The 21972-nt window shown below is 35.5% G+C and overlaps 1 protein-coding gene across 7 annotated transcripts in view; it reads left to right on the plus strand.

Moving 5' to 3' along the window:
- Positions 1-21972, plus strand: part of LCORL (ligand dependent nuclear receptor corepressor like) — a 167183-nt gene that overhangs the window by 81021 nt on the left and 64190 nt on the right. For all 7 annotated transcript variants that reach the window (XM_036762896.1, XM_036762897.1, XM_036762893.1 and 4 more), the window contains one exon: positions 17929-18180. In XM_036762896.1, coding sequence (XP_036618791.1) covers positions 17929-18180 — 252 coding nt within the window. The remainder of the gene's footprint in view (positions 1-17928; positions 18181-21972) is intronic.

Consider the following 21972-nt stretch of genomic DNA (forward strand, 5'->3'; position numbering starts at 1 on the left):
AATACAAGCTCCAAAAGACTCATGATGGAAAAAGCTGTCCATATCCAGAGAAGAAATTACGAAATCTGAATGCAGATTGAGGCAAACTATTTGCTTTTTTTTTCTTTTTTGGTTTTGTTTCTTTTCTCATGGTGCCATTGGTTATAGTTCTTATTTACAACTTGACTATTGTGAAAATCAGTTTAATGTGAAGGTATATATAGAACCTATTTTGGATTACATGCCATCTTGGGCGGGGATGGGGGAGAAGAGGGAGGAGAAGAAAATTTGGAACTCAAAAACTTGTGGAACTGAGTGTTGTAAACTAAAAATAAAAAATAAATTTTAAAAAAAGATACAAAAAAAAGACAAATTTTAAAATAGTTCCTGACCTCAAGGAGGATATAGTCTAGGCAGGAGGTACAGTATTTAAACAGATAGTAGTATACATGATGTTTTGTGAAGGGAGAGAGCACTAATAGCTGGGGCGGGGGGTGGAGGAGGGGAAGGCAGGTTAGACTTTCCACAGGAGAGCTTTGAAAGAAGTTAGGGATTCAAAAGGAAGAGGGGAGGAGGGAGCAACCACAGGGGAAGGACTGTTACAAAGATAAGAAAGTGAGAGGGAGGTGTTCAGGGCCCAGGACATTCTAGGCTTGTTTGGTCTGTGCATAGGGCACCTGAAAAATTTGAAATGTAAAATGAGTTCAAGAAGAAAAACTAGAACCAGATTATGAAAGATTTTAAAGGCCAAGCTTTAAGGCGTTTATATTTTATCTAATAGGGTTAATGGGGAACTGTGGAAGGTTCTTGAAAAAGGGATTATGTGGCAAGACTTGTACTTTAGAAAATTTTTTTGGCACCTAGGCAGAGGATGGATAGGAGAAGGTTGAGACTGGAAGCTGATAATTATGAGGCTTTTGCAATAAGTTGATCAAGGTCTGAAGGTAGGGTGGGACCTTAGTAGAAAGACAAGATATATCATGGAGGTAGAAATAACACTGTGGTAACTGATTGGATTTCCGTAGTTCATCTCTACTTTTAAAAATGAAGGCCAATTTAAAAATTGGGAACCATATTCAGCTAATAAAAACTGCAAAAATACTCAGTCTACAGAATAACACTATGAGAAGTGGTTTCATCTTTATTAGAGGGGCAGCAAGAGGTGATTTGTATGGATTTTTCCTTTTTTATTAGCTTGCACTTGCAGAGTTCTAAGAAATGTAAGGAAGGAAGGATCACTTTTATGAGTTTGAGGGAAGATGGGAAAATGGGAAGTATTAGGAAAGCCTTGATATGAGTGGTAGTACCCAAGTTGATCATTGAAGAGGGACAATGACAAAAATAAGTTATTAATTAAAATATGCATGCATCTTAGATCTTCGGTTTTGAACTGCTACAGAGTAATAATTGGGTTTAGTGATTTTAAACAAAATATATGCAAAGCCAAGTAAGTCAGAAGATATCCACAAGTAGGAAATTGTTAGAATAATGAATGCCACTTGGACCAATAATTTTATTACCTCACAAACCAAATAGCTTTAAAACCCAAGTTATTCACTGCCCCATTATAAATAGTAATTACCAGCCACATGAGCATGCCTTGTTGTTCTCATTGGCTTCAGTGCTTTTTAAGCCTGGAAATGTTTCAATTCTCATTGAAGGATAATACTGCCATGCTTCCTATTTACTACTACTGCTGCTGCTGCTGCTGCTGCTGTTGCTACTGTTGCTAATAATAGTAATACTATAGCTCTTAATAGTTAAAAAGTATTTATTCACAAACCTGTGCAAAAGCCATATGCCCATTTTATAGATGAAGTAACAGACCAAGAAGTATGTGTTTCATAAAGGAAGACCTGGGACTTAGGCCTTCTGACACCAGGTCTGATACTTCAGCTTCTCCACAAAGGCCAAGTAGGTATCTTTTCTCATCAGTGGAATAAGCTACCAAAATACAGGAAAGAGTCTTTTATCAAATGACACAGAAAACCTTGATCTAGATAAAGGAAAGATTAGATCAAGTATCATATGTGTGTGTTTGTGTGAATGTTTGTGTAAAAGACTGGAAAAATAGGAAGTCCATTTCACCTGAGAAGCTGAACTTTTTGGTATATCAGTTTTTGTGATATGATTGGAATAGCCTCAAGGATCCCCTACTATTTTAGTGATAGACTTAGAGAATAACAACTAATGGTACATCCATGGTTGCTGTAACATTAAAGCTTCATGACCCAGAAGAACTTCAGTTGTCTTTTAGAGTAACTAATGTAGACATAAGACCTTTATGGTTGCTTTTCTGTCTGTGGCAGCAGAGTGTAAACATAGGTATAAAGACAGGCATATCTGGTGTATCCTGCTTGAAGGAGAAGAAATGTGTTATGATAGAGTACCTTAAACATGTGAGTCCTATTGCTAACATGTAATTATTTTTTTTAGTCTTTTAATTTTAGACTTAAATACTAAAGCTTAAATACATAATGCAAAAAGTAAAAGAAATATTATAAATTTAAATATTAAAACTTAAGTATAAAATAAGAAAAGAAAAAACATGTCATATACACAGCAGAACTTAACCTACCACCCCCCCAAGGATCCCTCCCTTATTCTCCCATTTCCTTTAATCTAAATACCCTTTTATATGCCCCTTTGACCAATTCCCTCACCACCCCCTCTAAAAATCTCTCCCTTATCCTCTCCCCCCTCTTTATCCCCTTACCATTTTATTTCTTTCTAGATGGAGAAAACGTTTATATTCTTATAGTTGTATATGTTTGTTCCCTCTTAAACTCGTTCCCAATGAAAGTAGGTTTCCAGAGCTAACAGCCCTCCTCCCCTATCTAATTCCTGTGTATCAGTTCTTCCTTTCTCACCTCATTTGTATAAAATAATTACTCTTTTTTGCTGTTCCTAAATGGTTTTACTTTTTGAAGTTGTATCATGTTCACATCTACCTCAGTCTTTCTTATGAACTACCCAGTTACTAATAACAATCTTAGATATAGGTTTTACATTTTACATACATAAAGGGTAAATAGTCTGTCCTTATTGAGTTCCTTTTACTTGGTCTTTGGTATGTACCTTATGTTTCTATTGGCTGTTGTATGTCAGATCTTTTAATTAAGTTCAGCATTGTTTGTTTGTTTAACAAAGTCCTGGAAGTGTGACAATTCATTAAATGTCCTTTTTAAAAAAAATTCAGAATTATGCTTAGCTTTGCTGAGTATGACATTTTAGGCTGCAAACCCAGTTCTTTTGCTGTTCGATATATAATTTTTCAAGACCTATGGTCTTTTAGTGTTGTCACAGCTAGGTCTTGTGTAATTCTAATTATGACACCACCATTTGTAAATTTTTTTTTTCTTGTTGCTCATATTTTATCCCTGAGCTGAGGATTTTGGAATTTGACTACAATATTCCTGTGGGTTTTCCTCATAAGATCTCTTTCAGGTAGTAGTGATGGATGAGTTTTTCCTATTTCTACTTTCTCTTGCTCTAATGCTTCAGGACAATTTTCTTCAATTATTTCTTGTGTTATTGTACCAAGATTCTTTTTTAAAAATTATTTCTTGTATGATTGTATCAAGATTCTTTTTTTGATCATAGCTTTCAGGTAGTCCAATTCTTGTTTTCTTTTCTTGATCTGTTTTCTTATAAGATGTTTTACATTCTTTTCTATTTTTTCATTATTTGTATTTTGTTTATTATTTCTTGATCTCTTATAACTTCACTGACTTCCCCTTGCCTAATTCTGATTTTCAGGGAGTCATTTTCTTTCTTAAGATCTTAGATCTCCTTTACAATTGGTTGACTTTCTTTTCATGATCTTGTTTTTCTTGGATCATTTTCTGTTGTTTGTTTTAGTTTTTCTTCAATCTCATTTGATTTTTAAAGTCTTTTTAGAGTTCTTCTATGAATTCTTTTTGGGCAGGTTGCCATTTGATGTTACTTTTTTGGAGTAGAATAGGGTTTCTTTGCTTCAGTATCTTCCTCTGAAGATGAACCACAGTCTTCTCTATTCCCATAATAACTGTATGGTTGCATTCTTTCTCCTATGCCTGTGCATTTTTTTTGGTAATAGTTTAATTTTTGTAAGCACTTCTAGGCCTGGGGTATGGGAGATAGTCCCTCTAGCCTCAGATCCTCCTTCACTACTCCCCTGTGACTTTGAACCCAAAGAAAGACCTCCAGCCTCCTGTAATTGCCCACAGCCAGCGGTGTCCCTGGCCCACTGCTTCTGCACTTAACAAGCATGTGCTGGTTCCTTCTCATGTCTCCATAGCACAGCTGGGTCTGGTCTGGGTCTGGCGTTCTTGTCAGCAGAGGTTCCCTCTATCTTCCCAGGCTCCGATGCCCAACTCCCATCACTGTCCTGAGGGTACAAGTTCCTGTAGCTGAGGCTGAGGCAGCCTTCCAACCCAGCTAACCCCAAGACTTACCCCTTGTTGCAGCCTGTGTTTACTCTTCACAGAGACAAAACCTCACCCTGGCATTTTTTCTTCAGATTTTCTTGAGTTTTCCCAGGAGGACCCCTGTTGGCTCCTACTCTAATTTATTTTCACTGACTCTATGTTCTCCCCTAGGCACTGTTTTATCTCTTTTGTGGAGGAGCTTGGAATTTTCTGACCTACTCCATTATCTTCCCAGAATCCTCTACTAATATGTAATTCTTAAAATCTTAGTTGCATCTAAAATTGAGAGAAAACTTAAGAATTTTTATTGAGTGGCATTATGATACAGTGGGAAATGCATACATGTCTTAAAAACACCAGATTTAGGATTTCATGGCACATTGTATAAAGTGCCAGGCCTGAAGTCAGGAAGATTCCTTTTCCTGAATTCAACTGTGGCCTTAGACACTTAATAACTATGTGACTCTGGTCAAGTTTCTTAACTCTGTTTGCCTCAGTTTCCTCATCTGTAAAATGAGCTGGAGAAGGAAATGGCAAACCACTCCAGTATCTTTGCCAAGTAAACCCCAGATGAGGTCACAAAGGGTCAAATACTACCAAAAAAAACTGAACCAAAAAAAAATTAACTGTGTGATAGATATCTTCTTGCCTTTCCTTATATATAAAATAGATAATGATAACTACTTTACCTACCCCAACAAAGATGAAACACATTTCTTGAAAGTTCTGTATGCCTATTAGATGGTATTTCTCACTATTAATAGTAATAATAATAGTTCTATATTCCTATGAAAAAGGAGCCAAGATCTCTTTTTAGCTCCAGCTTTCAAGTTTCAAATAGTAACTGGGAGTTACTATTGCTAATAGTTGCTATTCCCACAAAATTGTTTTGTTGAAGATTTTTTGGGAAAGATTTGTAATCTTACGTAATGGAAATATAACTGAGTTAAGTATATATTCTGGTAGGCCCTTGAGATACAAATGTGCAGAAAATGTAATCCGTAGGTTTAAAGAATGTATTGTCTAGCAGTAACAACATTGTGTGGTGATCAACTTTGATAGACTTAGTTCTTCTCAGCAGTGCAATGATCTAAGACAATTCCAAAAGACTCATGGTGGAAAATGCTATCCACATTCAGAGAAAGAACTTTGAAATCTGAATGCAGATCAAAGCATACTATTTTCTTTTTTCCCTTTTCTGATTCTTCTTTCATAACATGACTAATGTAGAAATATGTTTAATATGATTGTACACGTATAGCCTATATCAGATTGCATGCCATTTGGGGGAAGGGAGAGGGAAGGAAAAAATTTAGAACTCAAAATCTTATGAAAGTGAATGTTGAATACTAAAATAAATAAATTTTTGAAAAAAGAAAAGAAAAAAAAAAGAATGTGCTGTCTAGTTAGGGATTTCAAACCTAGTTTGTTGTTCCCCATTGCAAGCTAAAATTTAAATTAAAAATAACCACTATGCATGCATCCATTAATTTTTCTGTTTGCACCTGAAAATGGTAAAAGAGAGTATTTAGTTGTTGGTGAATTTTATTGACTGAAATGAAGTATAATAATTGACTTTTATCAGCATAATAGTCCATCCTTTGTTTATCGTAAGGAACCTCAATATTATGGAGGATGATGTACTATCAGAGGCAGTGCTGCAGACTCTCCAATTATAAGTGCACAGATTTGGAGAAATTTGTCTGCAAAATAGGCAATTAGACAATAAAAGAGGCGAATAATTTCATTAGGTGGTAGAAGAGGTTGGAGAGAAGGCTCAGATCACTTTGAGTGAGATAGCCTTCAAAGAAGCAAAAATTTTGGGGTTGGAGGTCAAAGGGAGAGGAGGCAAAAGCATTAAAATCAGGACTGGAAGTGACCTTGAGAGATCATCTTCTAAACATTTCAGAAAATGTAATCCACTCAAGTATGTATTAAATGTTTCTGCCTATCTCAGGGCACTATCACCTTTTACTGTTAATTTTAAAGACTTTCCTGAAAGGTCTGTCTGTACAACATTACTCTATATCACTTGTAGTTTTTTACCTTTTGAGAATAAATTTTCTAATGCCTCTTGATCCCTACTCAAGATTTGAGAGGAAGGAAACCAAAGTGAAATGCAAGACAACCTTTCCGATATGTGTAATTTTTTAAACTTCTAGTTTAAATACATGTGTAAGCTTTTGTGTGTTGTGTATACCAAAACTTATTTGCATGGATGCTTAGTCACATCACACTTAAAAGGGACAAGACAAACCAATGATACTTTGTACTGTACATAAACACAAGCATAGAAAATCTTAAGATCAGATCAACAAATTAAGAGAATTTGTACCTACATAGTAAGCCTAACCTGATACCATGCCTTTCCTTGATATTTTATTACTTAAAACTTCAGCATTATCTAAGCCTGAACTGCAAAGGAAAGAATTGATTCTACGTGGTGCCTATACCAAGAATAAGTATAATACATAAAAGCAGTTGTATTTTAAGAAATACTGAACTGTCATATGGTATCTTTGCAACATTGTCTGAACATCACAATAATTTTAGATTTTAGTTGCCAACATTGTAGTATTGGTTCTTCCTTTTATAGGCTGTTTCTGAATACATCAGTTGACAAGCAGTCTGTCCAAAGATCATTGGCATTGCTTAGAACGTCACAGTGGCCAAAGTACTAGGTTACTTTCAGCCATCAACTCATTGATGTGGTTTCCAAGCTCTTGCCGGTGTTAACTGGTGGAGATAAATAATAACCCATCAACTTCTTTCTACATGGATCAAATAAATATCATTGAGTAGCAAGCAGTATTTTTGCTGAGGGTACAAAAGAACAGGCATGAGACCTAGCTAAGCATCAGGATCAGTCTCTCACAGAAGTCTGTTACAAAACATAATTTTGCACAAAGGAATGTAGTCAGTGGTGAGTTCCAGAGGGATACTGTTACTTTATTATATTTGGTGACTGCAGCTCTTGAAGGGCCATGGAAGTATTTCTACATTTAGAAAAGTACTGAGACTGGGTTGTTATTTTTACTTACTCTGAAGTTTGCTGACATGATGTTTTCTATAGCCAGTAGAAAAGATGCAACTCTGCTAAAGTCCAGTGTGTAGGGATAGTCCTGTGACTTAGCCCTTAGCCCCAGTATGATTTTGTATTGACAACACATAACAGTTTGCTGTTTTTCAGTTTTGATGTGTACAATTAAAAGAAAATTCATATGTAAAATCATTATTTTTGTTGAAAATAATTATGTGGGGGCAGAGCCAAGATGGTGGCTGGAAAGCATGGACTTGCTTAAGCTGTCCCCCAGGTCTGTCCGAACACCTATAAAAATGGCTCTGAACAAATTCTAGAGCTGCAGAACCCACAAAATGGCAGAGGGAAGCAGGGCTCTAGTCCAGGACAGCCTGGATGGTCGCTGGGAAAGGTCTATTGCATAGAGCTGGTAGCAGAGCAGAGCCCAGCGTGGGCTGCGCCAGGACCAACCACACCAGGAGCCGGGTGGAACAGGCCGTAGCGCCCTGAATCCTTGAGCTTTGGCAGTTACTAGACTTCTTAACCCACAAACGCCAAAGACAACAGAGAAGGTTAGTGGGAAAAACTGCTGGGACAGAGTGAAAGGAGTTCGTGATTGGCTACCACCCCAGCGACGGCTGAAGTGGTACAGCTGTGAGGTTGCTTCCAGAGCTACAGCTGCAGTTGCTTCAGGCCCCAGGCCCACCTGGTGGGAGGAATTAAGTGGTAGATTAGCGTGGGAGTGCAAAGCCTGCTTTGCTCCGCCTGGATCTGGGCCGCAATCCTAGTTGGTGGTTCTTGGGGGAGAAGGAGCGCTGGTGTGGTAGAGCTTGCTGTATAGAAGTAGCTCTGAAAACAGCAGTGCAGCCCCTCAAGCTTGGGACAAAGTACTCTCTACAAGCGGTCATACCGTGACAAAAGGCTCAGGGGTCAAGTAGTTGGCTGGGAACATGGCCAGGCAGCAAAAATGGACTCAGATTCAGACTCAGACTTTGGAATCTTTTTGGTGACAAGATCAAAACATATAGCCAGAAAAAGTCAACAAAGTCAAAGCGCCTACATCAAAAGCCTCCAAGAAAAATAGGAATTGGTCTCAGGCCATGGAAGAACTCAAAAAGGATTTAGAAAAGCAAGTAAGAGAAGTAGAGGAAAAATTGGGAAGAGAAATGAGAGTGATATGAGAAAACCATGAAAAACAAGTCAATGACTGTCTAAAGGAGACCCCCCCAAAAATACTGAAGAAAATAACCCCTTAAAAAATAGACGAACTCAAATGGCAAAAGAGCACCAAAAAGCCAATGAGGAGAAGAATGCCTTGAAAGGCAGAATTAGCCAAATGGAAAAGGAGGTCCAAAAGACCACTGATGAAAATACTACCTTAAAAATCAGGATAACACAAGATCTAGCAGCTTCTCTACATTAAGAGATCGAAGGACTTGGAATATGATATTCCGGAGGTCAATGGAACTAGGATTAAAACCAAGAATCACCTACCCAGCAAAACTGAGTATCACACTCCAAGGCAAAATATGGATTTTCAATAAAATAGAGGACTTTCAAGCTTTCTCAGTGAAAAGACCAGAGCTGAAAAGAAAATTTGACTTTCAAACACACGAATCAAGAGAAGCATGAAAAGGTAAACAAGAAAGAGAAATCATAAGATACTTACTAAAGTTGAACTGTTTTGTTTACATTCCTACATGGAAAGATGATATGTATAATTCATGAGACCTCAGTATTAGGGTAGCTGAAGGGAAATATATATATATATATATATATATATATATATAGACAGAGGTCACAGGGTGACTTGAATATGAAGGGATGATATCTAAAAAAGTAAAATCAAATTAAGGGATGAGAAAGGAATGTATTGAGGGAGAAAGGGAGAGATAGAATGAGGTAAATTATCTCACACAAAAGTGGCAAGAAAAAGCAATTCATTGGAAGGGAAGAGGGGGCAGGTGAGGGGGATTGAGTGAATCTTGCTCTCATTGGATTTGACTTGAGGAGGGAATAACATACGCACTCAATTGGGTATCTTCTCCCATAGGAAAGAAGGGGGAAGGGGATAAAAAAAAGGGGGGGGCACGATAGAAGGGAGGGCAGATGGGGGAGGAGGTAATCAAAAGCAAACACTTTTGAAAAGGGGCAGAGTCAAGGGAGAAAATTGAATAAAGGGGGATAGGATAGGAAGGAGCAAAATATAGTTAGTCTTTCACAACATAAGCATTGTGGAAGGGTTTTGCATAATGATACACATGTGGCCTATGTTAAATTCCTTGCCTTAAGGAGGGTGGGTAGGGAGGGAAGAGGGGAGAGTTTGGAAGTCAAAGTTTTAAAAGCAGATGTTCAAAAAAAAAGTTGTTATTTCATGCAACTGGGAAATAAGATATACAGGCAATGGGGGCATAGAAATCTATCTTGCCCTACAGGAAAGTAAGGGGATGGGGGAGTGGGGTGACAGAAGGGAGGGCTGCCTGGGGGACGGGGCAATCAGAATGTATGCCATCTTGGAGTGGGGAGGAGGGTAGAAATGGGGAGAAAATTTGTAACTCAAAATCTTGCGGAAATCAATGCTGAAAACTAATATTAATTAAATATTTTTAAAAAATTTAAAAAATGAATGTATGATGAATGTACAAAAAGAATGTATGATTCTTTAGTTTTCTCATCCATTTTAGTATAACTTTTCTTTTTCTCCATAATCACACATGATGAAGCATTAATAACAATCAAATTATCAATTTTAGAACATCAAAAAAAGTAAGAGTCTTGCTAAATAAAGTTTTGCTGCCCATATATCAGTGAATGATTACTTCATGTCTAAATTATTGCTTCTGGCCTATGATCCCCTTCTTTACCTTTGCATCTTATTATATTAAGTAGGTTATAACACAGCCAATATTTTCATAAAGATAGTCCTTAGGCACTAAGCTTTCTTTAAGATGCTCTCCATTACCCATTATAACTTATAAATATTGTTCTTGTTTCTTCAAAGTTACAATGTCTTTGACGTAGAATAATTAGCGTTGGTTTAATACTATGTTGTTGATTCTTAGAGCTATATATCTAGTTTTTATATCTCTCCTCAGCTCAAGTTGCACATTGCCAGCTGCCTATTAGACGTTTTAAACTGGCTGTGCCATGAGCATCTCAAACTCATCATATCCATAACAGAACTCATTTTCCCCCCAAAAATCTATCCCTCTTTGAATTTCTTTCTGTCATACCTGCCACCATCTGTCCAGTCACCCAAGTTCACAACCTCCATATTATCTTCAACTCCTCTAGCTTACTCCAAATATCCATCTCATAGCTACCTCCACAGCATCTCTTGTGTCCTTCCCCTTCACTCTTAAACAACTTCTGCATTCGTTCAGACTCTTGTCCCTTCTTGTTTAGACTGTTGTGCTCGCCTATTATCACTCTTCCTCTCCCTTCCCCATCCAATGTATTCTTCCCCAGACTTTTCATTTGGGTCTCCATAATGTGAGTATTTAGTAGTTCATAGAATCATAGGTCTAGATCTACAAGATTGGAGGCCATCTAGTCCAGGTCTTTTGTTTCAGAGATGAGAAAACTGAGACTCAGGGATTTTGTGACATGCCTAAGATAACACAGGTAGTAATAATCAGAGGTAACAAATTTGACCAGCCACAAAGAAAAGACCAAATGAATAGAGAATGAATGCTGTCCAGGTTGCAATATGTATCTGAATTGACATCCGATGGAGCTTTCCCAAAAGGATATACATCTTGGATAGGCAATATGAATAGTCATTGAAGTGGTTCCAACATTAAAAAGAAGGGAGGAGAGCAGACTGGATTTCTTTTGGAAAATTGCAAAGGACTTCAAGCTTCCAATGATGGCAAAGACCCACTTTTTCAATAAAAACAATTTTACTGGTTATGTGTCTATGTCAGCCAGACCTGGAAAAATCACTCCTTCAGAATACCTAAAGATGAGCAACACACAGAAGACAAACAGAAGTTACAAAGTTTATATGGGCAGTCTTGAATGTATAGCCAATGGGGAACTCCAAAGAATAGTAGTAAAGAGTACCATGAGAGAATTTTGTGAAGAAAAGAGGTGATCTGGTCACATACTTAAAGCAGTGACAGATGAATACAGCCAGAGTACAACACTATACCCTCATAATGTCAGTAAGAGAAAGCGAGCAAGGTTTCTGGCATATGAGGTAGACACCGTATTTTGAACTTTGGGAAAACATGGATGAGAAGTGCACAGGTGGATATAATACTGGTGTTGGAAGCAGATCCTAAACTAGTAAGACCACAGATCCATTTGAGTATATGCTTTTTCAGCTCAAGAAGCAATTCGGAATTATTGAAAGCACAGAATAGTATCTAAAATACAATCTAGCCTACTAACCCAAAGTACTACCTAATTACATGTCAAAGTCTACGGTAGTTATTTGTTAATTCATTACACATTTATTAAGTACTCTATTTTAGGCATCATGCTAGATGTTGGAGATACAGAAATATATGCCACAAGTGAAATCCCTTTTGGTACAAATAGGAAAGTTAGGAAGAAAGTTAGATTTGAAGGGGAAAGCACGAATTCCACCTTGGGCATGTGGAATTTGAGATGCTTATGGGATATCCACATAGAAATGTTTATTAGGAGGTAGTAGATGATATGAGACTAGAGCTCAGGAGAGAGACTAGGACTATATAAGTAGATTTGGAAGTCATCATTTAACCAACAATTATCAGATTCTTTCCATGTGTCTAACACTTTGTTAGGGATACAAAAACAAATATAAAATAGCCCTTGTCCTCAAGGAGCTTATATTCGACCAGGAGAAAGAACAACCTGTACGTATCGTCAGTTCTATATGTATTTATATGGCTATATGTATACATATAGCCATATAAATAATATATAAAATTACCAAGTAATTCTGAGGCCCAGGTAGGCACTAGCATCTTGGTGGATCAAGAAAGGCCACTTGTAAAAGGTGTTACTTGAACAGAACTTTGAAGAGGAAGCTAGAAATTCTAAGAGACAAGGTGAAGAAGGAATATATTCCAGGCAATGGGAACAGCCTTTACAAAAGCATTTATGTTTTGAATGAAGGACCATAAGTAGGCTAATTTGTTTGTAACATAGAGTACACAAAGGGGAGTGAAGTTTAAAAATCCTAGAAGGCAAGGTAGAGCTGGACTTTGAAATAAATGCTGAACAGGGGAGTTTATATTTGATCCTAGAGTCAATAGTGAACCACTGGAGCTTCTGGTCAGGCCTGTACTTTAGGAATATCACTTTGGCAGCTGTGTGGAAGTTGGATTAGAGAGGAGAAATGTTTGAGAAAGGGACACCAACTAGGAATATTCTAGTAGTTACAGGTAAGTTGTAACAATAATTTAAGGGTAAGGAAAATAAGGGCATTTTGTAGACAGCACAAAAGAAACTGGTAGATAGGAAGAGATTGAATATGGGATGGGGCGGATTTCTCAGTTCTGGGGTGAAATCAAGGATACAAAGAGAGGATCAAATAATGTTAAGAATCAGAGTAGGAAACCAGACTCAGGCAGACAGAAAACTTAGCAGCTGTCTACCTCATTAACTATTATTGACTAAATCTTCAGCTGTTCCACTCCCTTCAACAATGTACATCACCAGTAATAAACTAGAAAGTATTGCTAGGGACTCCTAGAGTTTATGGGATCAAACCCCATCTATGCTATTTCCTAGGTGACAATAGGTAAATTACTTCATCTCTCTTCTAATCTTAGTTTCCTCATCTGTATAGTGAGAGGATTAGACTAGATAATCCTTAAAGGTTCCTTGCAGGTCTAGATTCTCATATATTGGAAAAGAAGTAAAGTTAAACACCAACACTGGTGGTGTTTTTCATCACTGGTGCTGAAGGAGTCAGTTGTCAGAGCCTCAGGAAACAAAGCATATCCAAGAGCTGTATAAGAAAATAGTGCCTGGGAGGCAGATTTGTATTTTTTTTAATTTATTTATTTTTAGTTTTCAACATTCACTTTTATAAGATTTTGAGTTGTAAATTTTTTCCTTCTCCCTCCCCTCCCCAAGATGGCATGCAGTCTGATATAGGCTGTACATGTACAGTCGTATTAAACATATTTCCACATTAATCATGTTGTGAAAGAAGAATCAGAACAAAAGAGAAAATCTACAACAAAGAAAAAAAGAAGAGAGAATATGGTATTTTTCAATCTGCATCTAGATTCCATAATTCTTTTTCTGGATGTGGGTAGCATTTTCCATCTTGAGTCTTTTGGAATTGTCTTGGATGGCATGGCTGAGAAGAGCTGTCATCGCACAACGTTGCTGTTGTCATGTACCGTATTCTCCTGATTTTGCTCACTTCACTGGGATTTGTATTTTTTAACTAAGGCTTAAGATACAAAAATTATGAGCTCTTGACTAGGTATAGAGCACCCGTGATGACTTGTAAATCTGTTCATGAGTACTTAAATTTAAAATGAAGGAGAAGGAAGAAAATTGCCTATATACATACATACATACATATACATATATATATAAATATATATATATATGTGTATATATATATATATATATGTATCCAGATACCATAGAAAGTATTATGTGTGCCCTAGTAAAAATATCAGAAAGGACAAAGTAGTTCACAGGAGACAAGATCCAAGAAAAAGAATAACAACAAAATACCTGTTTTCGATGTCTGTAGGTAAATGTGAAAAGTATATATAATAAATAAAGAAGGCTAATTTGACAGCCATATTATTTCCAAATTGTTAAAGTTTTGCACATGAAACATTGGTATTTTTATTTCTAAGTCCCTGAGGATTTTCTAGGATCTTATTCTATGCCATTTTACCCCCATTCTGCACAGTAGGAGAATCCTTTCACACTTACATTTAACTTGAAGACATTACCTGCAAATAAACTCTACTGTTTAAAGTACTCTGCACCATTTTCCAGCAGTTGACCTAGAATAGCAACCAGTGCTGCTGGCATTCTGATGTTTATTATTGTTGAGTCGATTAGTCGGATCCAACTCTTTGGCACCCTTTGTTGTTTTCTTGGCAAAAATACTGGAGTGGTTTGCCATTTCCTTCTCTAGCTCTTTTTATAGATGAGGAAACTGAGGCACATAGGGCCCAGGGTTACACAGTTTCTGATGCCAGATTTGAACTCAGGTCATCCTGACTCCAAGGCCAACACTCTTATCCATTGCACCCCTTAGCCGCCCTAGTTTTATTTTAGATAGGGCTTGTTTTCATGAACATCCAGTAGTTTTCATACAGTGTCTAGAAAAGAACTTGGGTGCTTTAAGAAAAATTCATTTTTCCACTTACCTTCTTTAATCAACCATCTTCACCAAGACTGATCACTACCCTGTTATTAGATAGAAATGAAAAGAGAAAGAAAAAAGGTGAAAGAAGATAATTTTCACATATTCTTGGCAATGAATTTATCCTGTTTTTAGATGATAGCCCCTATCATCTCCCGGTAACTCATATACATATATATTGGTTTTACTAGTGTTTTCTTCCCTTGAGAAAGCATGACTAATTCATACACAAATTCAATCTATCATCCCTAACTCATTGTTTAGTCATCCAACTTCTGTGCCTGAATGGCCTAGCAGTGAACTTGATTGTGGCCTTTTCTTAACACTAAGGAATTGGTCCTGTAATCCTTTAATACTATGTCTTGTTCAGCTGTTTCCCTAGGGTTGCTTGTGATTGATTTATAATAGTTGTCACAGCTTTAAACATCATCTAGTAAATTCCCTAGGAAAAATTCCTTAGTAAATCTAGGAAGATAGGCATAAATATGTATCTACAGCCAAATAAGGAAAATTGTTCTAGACTTTTGGTTGAGCATCTTTATTGGTACCACTCAAAGCCATTTAACACTGGGTAGCTACAGCTAAGTAATATGAGATTCTTTTACTATATCTTTCACTTACAGGCAAACCCCATCACTTCCTTTATCTCTAGCTTACCCCTAGTACTCTAGTAATAATAGAATCTAGTAGGTATAAGAATTTGGACTTGAGAACTAGCACTCTTTCCATTATCCTAGATTGATGGTAGTGTGTGGAAGAAAGTAAAATTAACCATCTTCTGCAGATTTACCGTTTAGTTTCATTCAATATGAATTACTTTTTACCTATTAAAAATGTAATTTTTCAAAAAAAAAAAAGGATTGAGGAAAAAATAATCAGCAAAACCTGTCATTACATAAAAAAACTGAAAATACATGCAACATGCCATATCTTTAGACTACTCATTTCTGCGGAAGAGTGCAAGGGGATATCTTTTTATATTTCTTCTTTGGAACCATTAACATTATTTTGTGGTTGCTGCACATTGTGTATATTGTTTTCTTGGTTCTGCTTACTTCACTTTGCATCAATTCATATGCCTTGCCATGCTTCTCTGTATTTATCATATTCATTGTTTCTTACAGCACAGTAAATTCCATTATATTCAGGTAAAAAAATGTAATTTTTCATTGTTCTCTTAATGACATGATATCTTCTCAGCAAACTGGCAGAGTGAATTGACCAATAACTTGAAGGTGAAATCTCACTGCCACATGCTCTGGAATTCTACTATTTGAGAAGCAGGTTGGAGAGTAGAAAATGTCCAAAGAGGTCTTCAAATACTACTTATCAGGATATTATTCTTACTGAGATAGACTTTGCAAGGGACCTTTAGTGACAAGAGTATATGATTCTTAGTAAAATGAATTTTAAAACTGTGAACCTGTAATGAGTTACCTTTTCTTGATTAACAACATCAGAATATTTCAAGAGATAGACTTATATTGCTTTTTGTCCTTTAACTTCAATTGGTAACTGGGTGGGGGGAGGGGTATAGGAGAACTATTAAAAACCAGTTTACAGCTTTTGTTTTTTCCTTTCCATTTTCTCCTTTCTATTAATTTAACTGTCTTTGATGTGATATTTCACTTATCTTATTTAATCCATTTACCACCATTACTATAACCAAACAAATACTCACAGCAGGTCCTATTTTCTTTTACCAATTATTTCTCCTAGGTATTCTCCTAGATATTGCTTCCAGTTGTAGTATTTCAAGGCAAGAATTCTTAATCCATTGTTGAAGTGTAGTTGCAGTTATGTCTTGCTGAAGTGTTTTGCAAATTGGAGCAGAATGTATTCAAGTGATTTTTAAATAGGTTTTTATATAGACTGCCTATCGATTCAAAAATCCTTGATTGAGTCATATGGAAGCCTTTTACCTTTGAAACATTAGGTAGAGGAAATGCCACACTGGTTTCCTCAGTTTATACTACTTAATAAGCAAAGTTTGTATTTACAGACATTTCAATTCTTATGTATAGTACTTTTTAATAAAATAAGTGGAAGTATTTAAATGCTGCCTCCCTACACACACATAGCATTGCAAAAGAGAAAAAGAACTTAAAAAAATCAGTGTAAAAACTTTGATAAATTGTCACTCAGGGAGAATGTATGGGGTTTTTCTTAATCCAAATGATGCTTCTTTTCAGCTATAGTAGTAAAATTTTGATTGCTTCTATATAAACAGTTCTGTTCCAGTTTTATAGATTATGATCGAAGACAGAATTTTTGACTGGAAACAGCCAATAACATTATAAAAAAGTACAAGAGATTAAATCTATGGTACTTTTTCTTAGTTATCATTTTAGTTTAGTGGCGTGGATTACAGAAAAGCTAAGATTCCAAGGAGCTGATTTATTGTATTATATCATATTAATTTGTTATTGTTTTAGTTTGCTTTCCTTATAGATATTAATCTTAGCAGGAACCTATATTAAGTTCAAGGAATATATAGTTGAAAGGTTGTCTTAATAACCCTTCTACTTTTTCTTGACTAGTTTGCTGAGCACTCTTATTAAGTAACTGTAATTTTAGTTATTTGGAATATTTTCATTGATATTTCTACAAAGTATTAAATTTACATGCAGATTCCATGCCCTTGTTTCTTACGCTAAAATTTTGGATACATTTCAGAAATTTTTGTAGTATCTTACATTATATTTCTGATTTGTAAAACGTTTTTATACGTGTAATAAACGTACTGGGAGAGTCTTGTAATAATTTTTATAATAAGCTATCAATAGGAACAACCTTATTGGCTGTACTTATTGGAAACTTATTGAAAACCAAAAAAAAAAAACTTTGGGTAGTCTATTCTATTTCTATCTAATTTGTTCTCTTCCTTTAACCTTTAAAAAGTGATAAATACTTGCTTCCAAATGTTGACAATGGTGTTGTGATGGTAGTGATGATATGGTGATGATGATGAAGATATTCCAAGTTTTGGGTTGATATGTTAAAGTTAATTAAAACTCAGTTTAAAAATTTATATTGGAAAGCCTCTGAGACCATTGATAACTATAGATTAATTTTTAAAAGTTTTTCTTAGTCATGATTTGTAATTTTGAAAAACTATACATAGAAATACAGATATTTAATGTTTCTATTTTCTAATGCTTGTTATATGTATGTTTTTTTCCTAGATCTTCCTCAGAACTGTGATCCTAACATTCCCCTAGTTGCTCAGGAATTAATGAAAAAGATGATACGTCAGTTTGCAATTGAATACATTTCAAAAAGTGGTAAAATTCAAGAGAATAGAAATGGTTCAGTTGGACCAAGTCTAATATGTAAAGGTATCCAAATGAATCAAATAGAAAACTCCCTTCAGGAAGAACAGGAAGGCCCCCTAGACCTCACTGTGAATCGAACTCAAGAACAAAATACTCAACAAGGTAAGACTTTTGTAATATACCATATACTGAGATGTAATTATTTTAGGAGTCTAAATTTTTTTTATCGTATTCTTTGCTCAATTATAGATAGAACATTCAATATATGGCCAACTCTTATCTTCCATATTGTGTAATAGAGAGAATTGCAACCGTAAAGATAATACCAGACCCTCATTTTAACTATTAATTTGGTAAAAGAATGATAGTTTCTTTCCCAGCTATTCTAAACAGTGTCAAAATTAGTTTTATTAAATATCACCCCTTCTTTTACTAGTATAATCTTACTGTACTAAGAAGAAATATGACCAAAAGCAAGTAGCTGATTGAAAAGCAAGAAAAAGCTTAATTAGCATACCTGATAATGAGTGATCAGCATGTACATATACTCTATTATAAAATGCTGTTAATTTGGAATATAAAAAAGAACTGAAAGATATGCTCTTTGTTCTAAGGCTGTTTAGTTAGGAATATAGGTAAAAACAACATAAATGAAAAAAGTATGTACCCAACTGCTGAGAGAGAAACCAATAAGAATATTGAGTTGATTTGGGCCAGGAAAGCTTAATAATGTTTGCAGAAAGGGATAGTCATAGATTTGTAGCTTAAAGGGACCTTAGAGATCCTCTCCATCCTTATCCAAGGATGAGGTAACTGAGGTCCAGTGAGGCCCACTGACTTGTCCAAGATTGTATGCATTATAAGAGGCAGAGCTAAGATTCAAACTCAGGTACTTGTGATTATAGATCCACTGTTCTTTTCAGAAGGAAAAAAAAAGCCTTAAAGCCATGGAAACTTCTGGGGATTTTAAAAGACTGTTAAGAGAATATAATAAAAAAAAATTTAAGAAAGGTGTTTCTCACTGCTGGGTTTTGTAGTTAAGATGGAGTTAGGGGAGAATAGAAAGGAAGGCCATTCAAATAATTTCAGGCATTAAAAACTATAGGTTGTTGTTGGGTTCTGTTTTTTTTTAAGAAGCTCAGAAATATAATGGACATATTGAACTTGGTTATAAAGGATGAAGGAAAGGAATAAATAAAGATGACTTCAACTGATGAATTGTGAAAAGAAGATAGTAGGACTGTTTGGAAGAACACTTTGCCTCACTCCCACCATGGACCATACTTAGCTCATTAATCAGAGCTGAGACAAGAAACACGTTATGGAGCCAGTGGGGAATAGATAAGCCCATCTTCTAGTTCTTCCCACCTGTGGAGTGAGGATACTAAAAAGAGCAGTATTTTCTGTAAAGTTTTTTAAAGAGCAAGGGACCATCATACTTACATCCAGATGTATAAAATCATGATAATCCCTTAAATAATAGAAAATAGTTAACATGTTTTAGTTTTATTTTATTTAGCTTTCATATTTCCCTTCTGCTAAATTCAGTAATCCCTATTTCCTTTAGTCATGACTTGTATCACATGGTTTTCAGACCTTTCACCATTCTGGTTATTTACAGATACTCTGTATTTATTAATATGCCTCTCAAAATGTGGTATCCATAACTGGGTACAATATTCCAAACATCTGACTAGCCCAAGGGTATACAGTACAGGCATAGTAGAATAATAGAAGGAAAGTTGTGGTAGCAGGTTAGACCCCAAATATTAATCCTTCCAAGTGACTTGCTTAAGGTAATACAGTAGTGAGTGTGCGGCAAGATTTGAACTCATCTTACTGATACCAAGGTTTGGCCACTGTGCCATCAGCCAGTACTGTTGTACCCTTTTCATTTTTCCTTTTATCCTGCTTATGTCAGACTGTCACTTCTTGCTACTGGCAAAGTGTTCCTGTGGCACCTACCTTCTTTACCTTCTCATTTGCTCCTTTCTAATTCATAGTGGTCTAGGAGCCCAGGTATTCAGGTTTGTTTGAATTGTGTGTAAGGTAAGCTAAATACAGAGCCTGAGGGGCTTTATGACTAAAGTTTATTGTATTATTTTTAGTTCATTAATTACATAACATCTCTTTTGACTGCTCAGATACCTTTTAATTTCTGGATTCTTAATAAATGTTTTATGTTGTTTAGGTATGAATACCAGAGTACTAAGCTATGATTACTTAATAGATTTCAGTACAGTATCATGTTGACTTTTCAAACAGTAGTATACTGAATTGATATTTTATGTGTGGTTCACCTATGGGTTCCCCCTTCCCCATACTTATTTAAATGACCAATTATTTAATTAATTTCCTGTCCACATAATCACTATAGTATACTTTTTTTCCTATTGTTTATGAACTTTTTTTAAAAAATTATCACAGTCACTTTGAGTTCTTTTCTTTTTAAAGTGTAAAAGGATAGTGATACCCTGTAACCTTTTCATGTAAAAACATGATGTTTTATTTGCTTTATAAAATACTGTGTTCTTCATTTATAACAACACTAAACCTGTCATCTAAATTATCCAAAAAGCTTAAGGAACATTCCACTAATTGTTGATAAATGTTTGCTGAATACTATAGGGTTTTGGCAACAGTCACTACAAACAATATTCAAAGTAAGAACTCCATGCAATAGAAAGCCTAAGCACTAGCTCCTGTGAAATTAGGTTGTTACTCTCTGTCCCTTTAGTTCAATTCTGGGATGAATAAAGGCTCCAGGTTCCATGTGCAAAAGGCCAAGTTCTTCCATTTTTATTTCTCAGGATTATTCTTTTGTGTTTTTGTAGTGACCTTAGTGCACTGTTTCTAGGGTTCTAGCAGTGAAGCTTTGTCCTATCTGTCTCACTTCAGAGCTACTGGCATGTTAGGTAGAAACGGGGTAGGGTGAGGTGGGGGTGAGTCAGGAAGTATTAGTTTATGTAGCTTCCTTAGAACTATCTATATTAATTAGAGAATTCTAGAACTGGAAGAAACATTTAAAAGTAATATAGTTCAACACTGTCATTTTCCAGAAGCAAAAATCTAAGATCCAGGTAGAGTAGAAAAAGAAGACATGGCTATTTCTTTCATATTAAAAGATGGATATAACATTATTGTTAACTACTTGAATGTTTGATGAGTTCACAAATAGCCTTTGATATACTATTGGTATAGAATGATCACCCTAATCCCAATGAGTAAATACTGAACATTTTTGTTCCAACTGTAGTTGGATGATTAATTTTATTATATACTTTTTAAATGCTAAGGATTTTTTTAAATTTTTCTATAAGGATGATAATGCATTAATTTAGAGGTTTACAAAGACCTTTTCTTCACATATGCACAGTAAGATGGGCATTAAAGTATTGATCTCATTTTGTAAGTGGAGACACAGATTGAGAAAGGTTAAATAATTTACTTAAGGTTATACAACTGGCAGGTGCAATTCAGGATTTGAAACTAGACTTCTACAATTTTTGTCACAGTGTCCTTTATATAGTGGCCAAGTATAGGGTTATTTCCCAGTGAATTTATGTTCTTTTCATAAGAAGAAACCATATATAAACCAGAAAGACAAACCAAAAAACAAGAAGAGAGTATGCATTTTCCTCCTGTTTACAAAATACTTTTTTTAAAAAATTATATTTTAATCAGTGAATAAATTTGTTTTTGATTGATGCTAAATTTTTCACCTTTTTTTCTCCCTTCTCTAGTTTGTAATTGCAATTAATACTTGTAGAACCTCTGACTTCAGTTGCTTCTTTTCCTGATAGGCAATATTAAAGCCTTGCTCTAAGTAGTCATTCTTTCTCTCATTTTCATGTAATTCATGTAATTTAACACATCATTTTTCTATGCTCCAACTGAGCATATAAGAAAGCTCACTTATCCACCTGTCTTAAAGAAATGTACAAAACAAGATTT

Source organism: Trichosurus vulpecula, chromosome 6, assembly GCF_011100635.1.
Source record: "Trichosurus vulpecula isolate mTriVul1 chromosome 6, mTriVul1.pri, whole genome shotgun sequence".
In the NCBI taxonomy this organism is placed as follows: Eukaryota; Metazoa; Chordata; class Mammalia; order Diprotodontia; family Phalangeridae; genus Trichosurus; species Trichosurus vulpecula.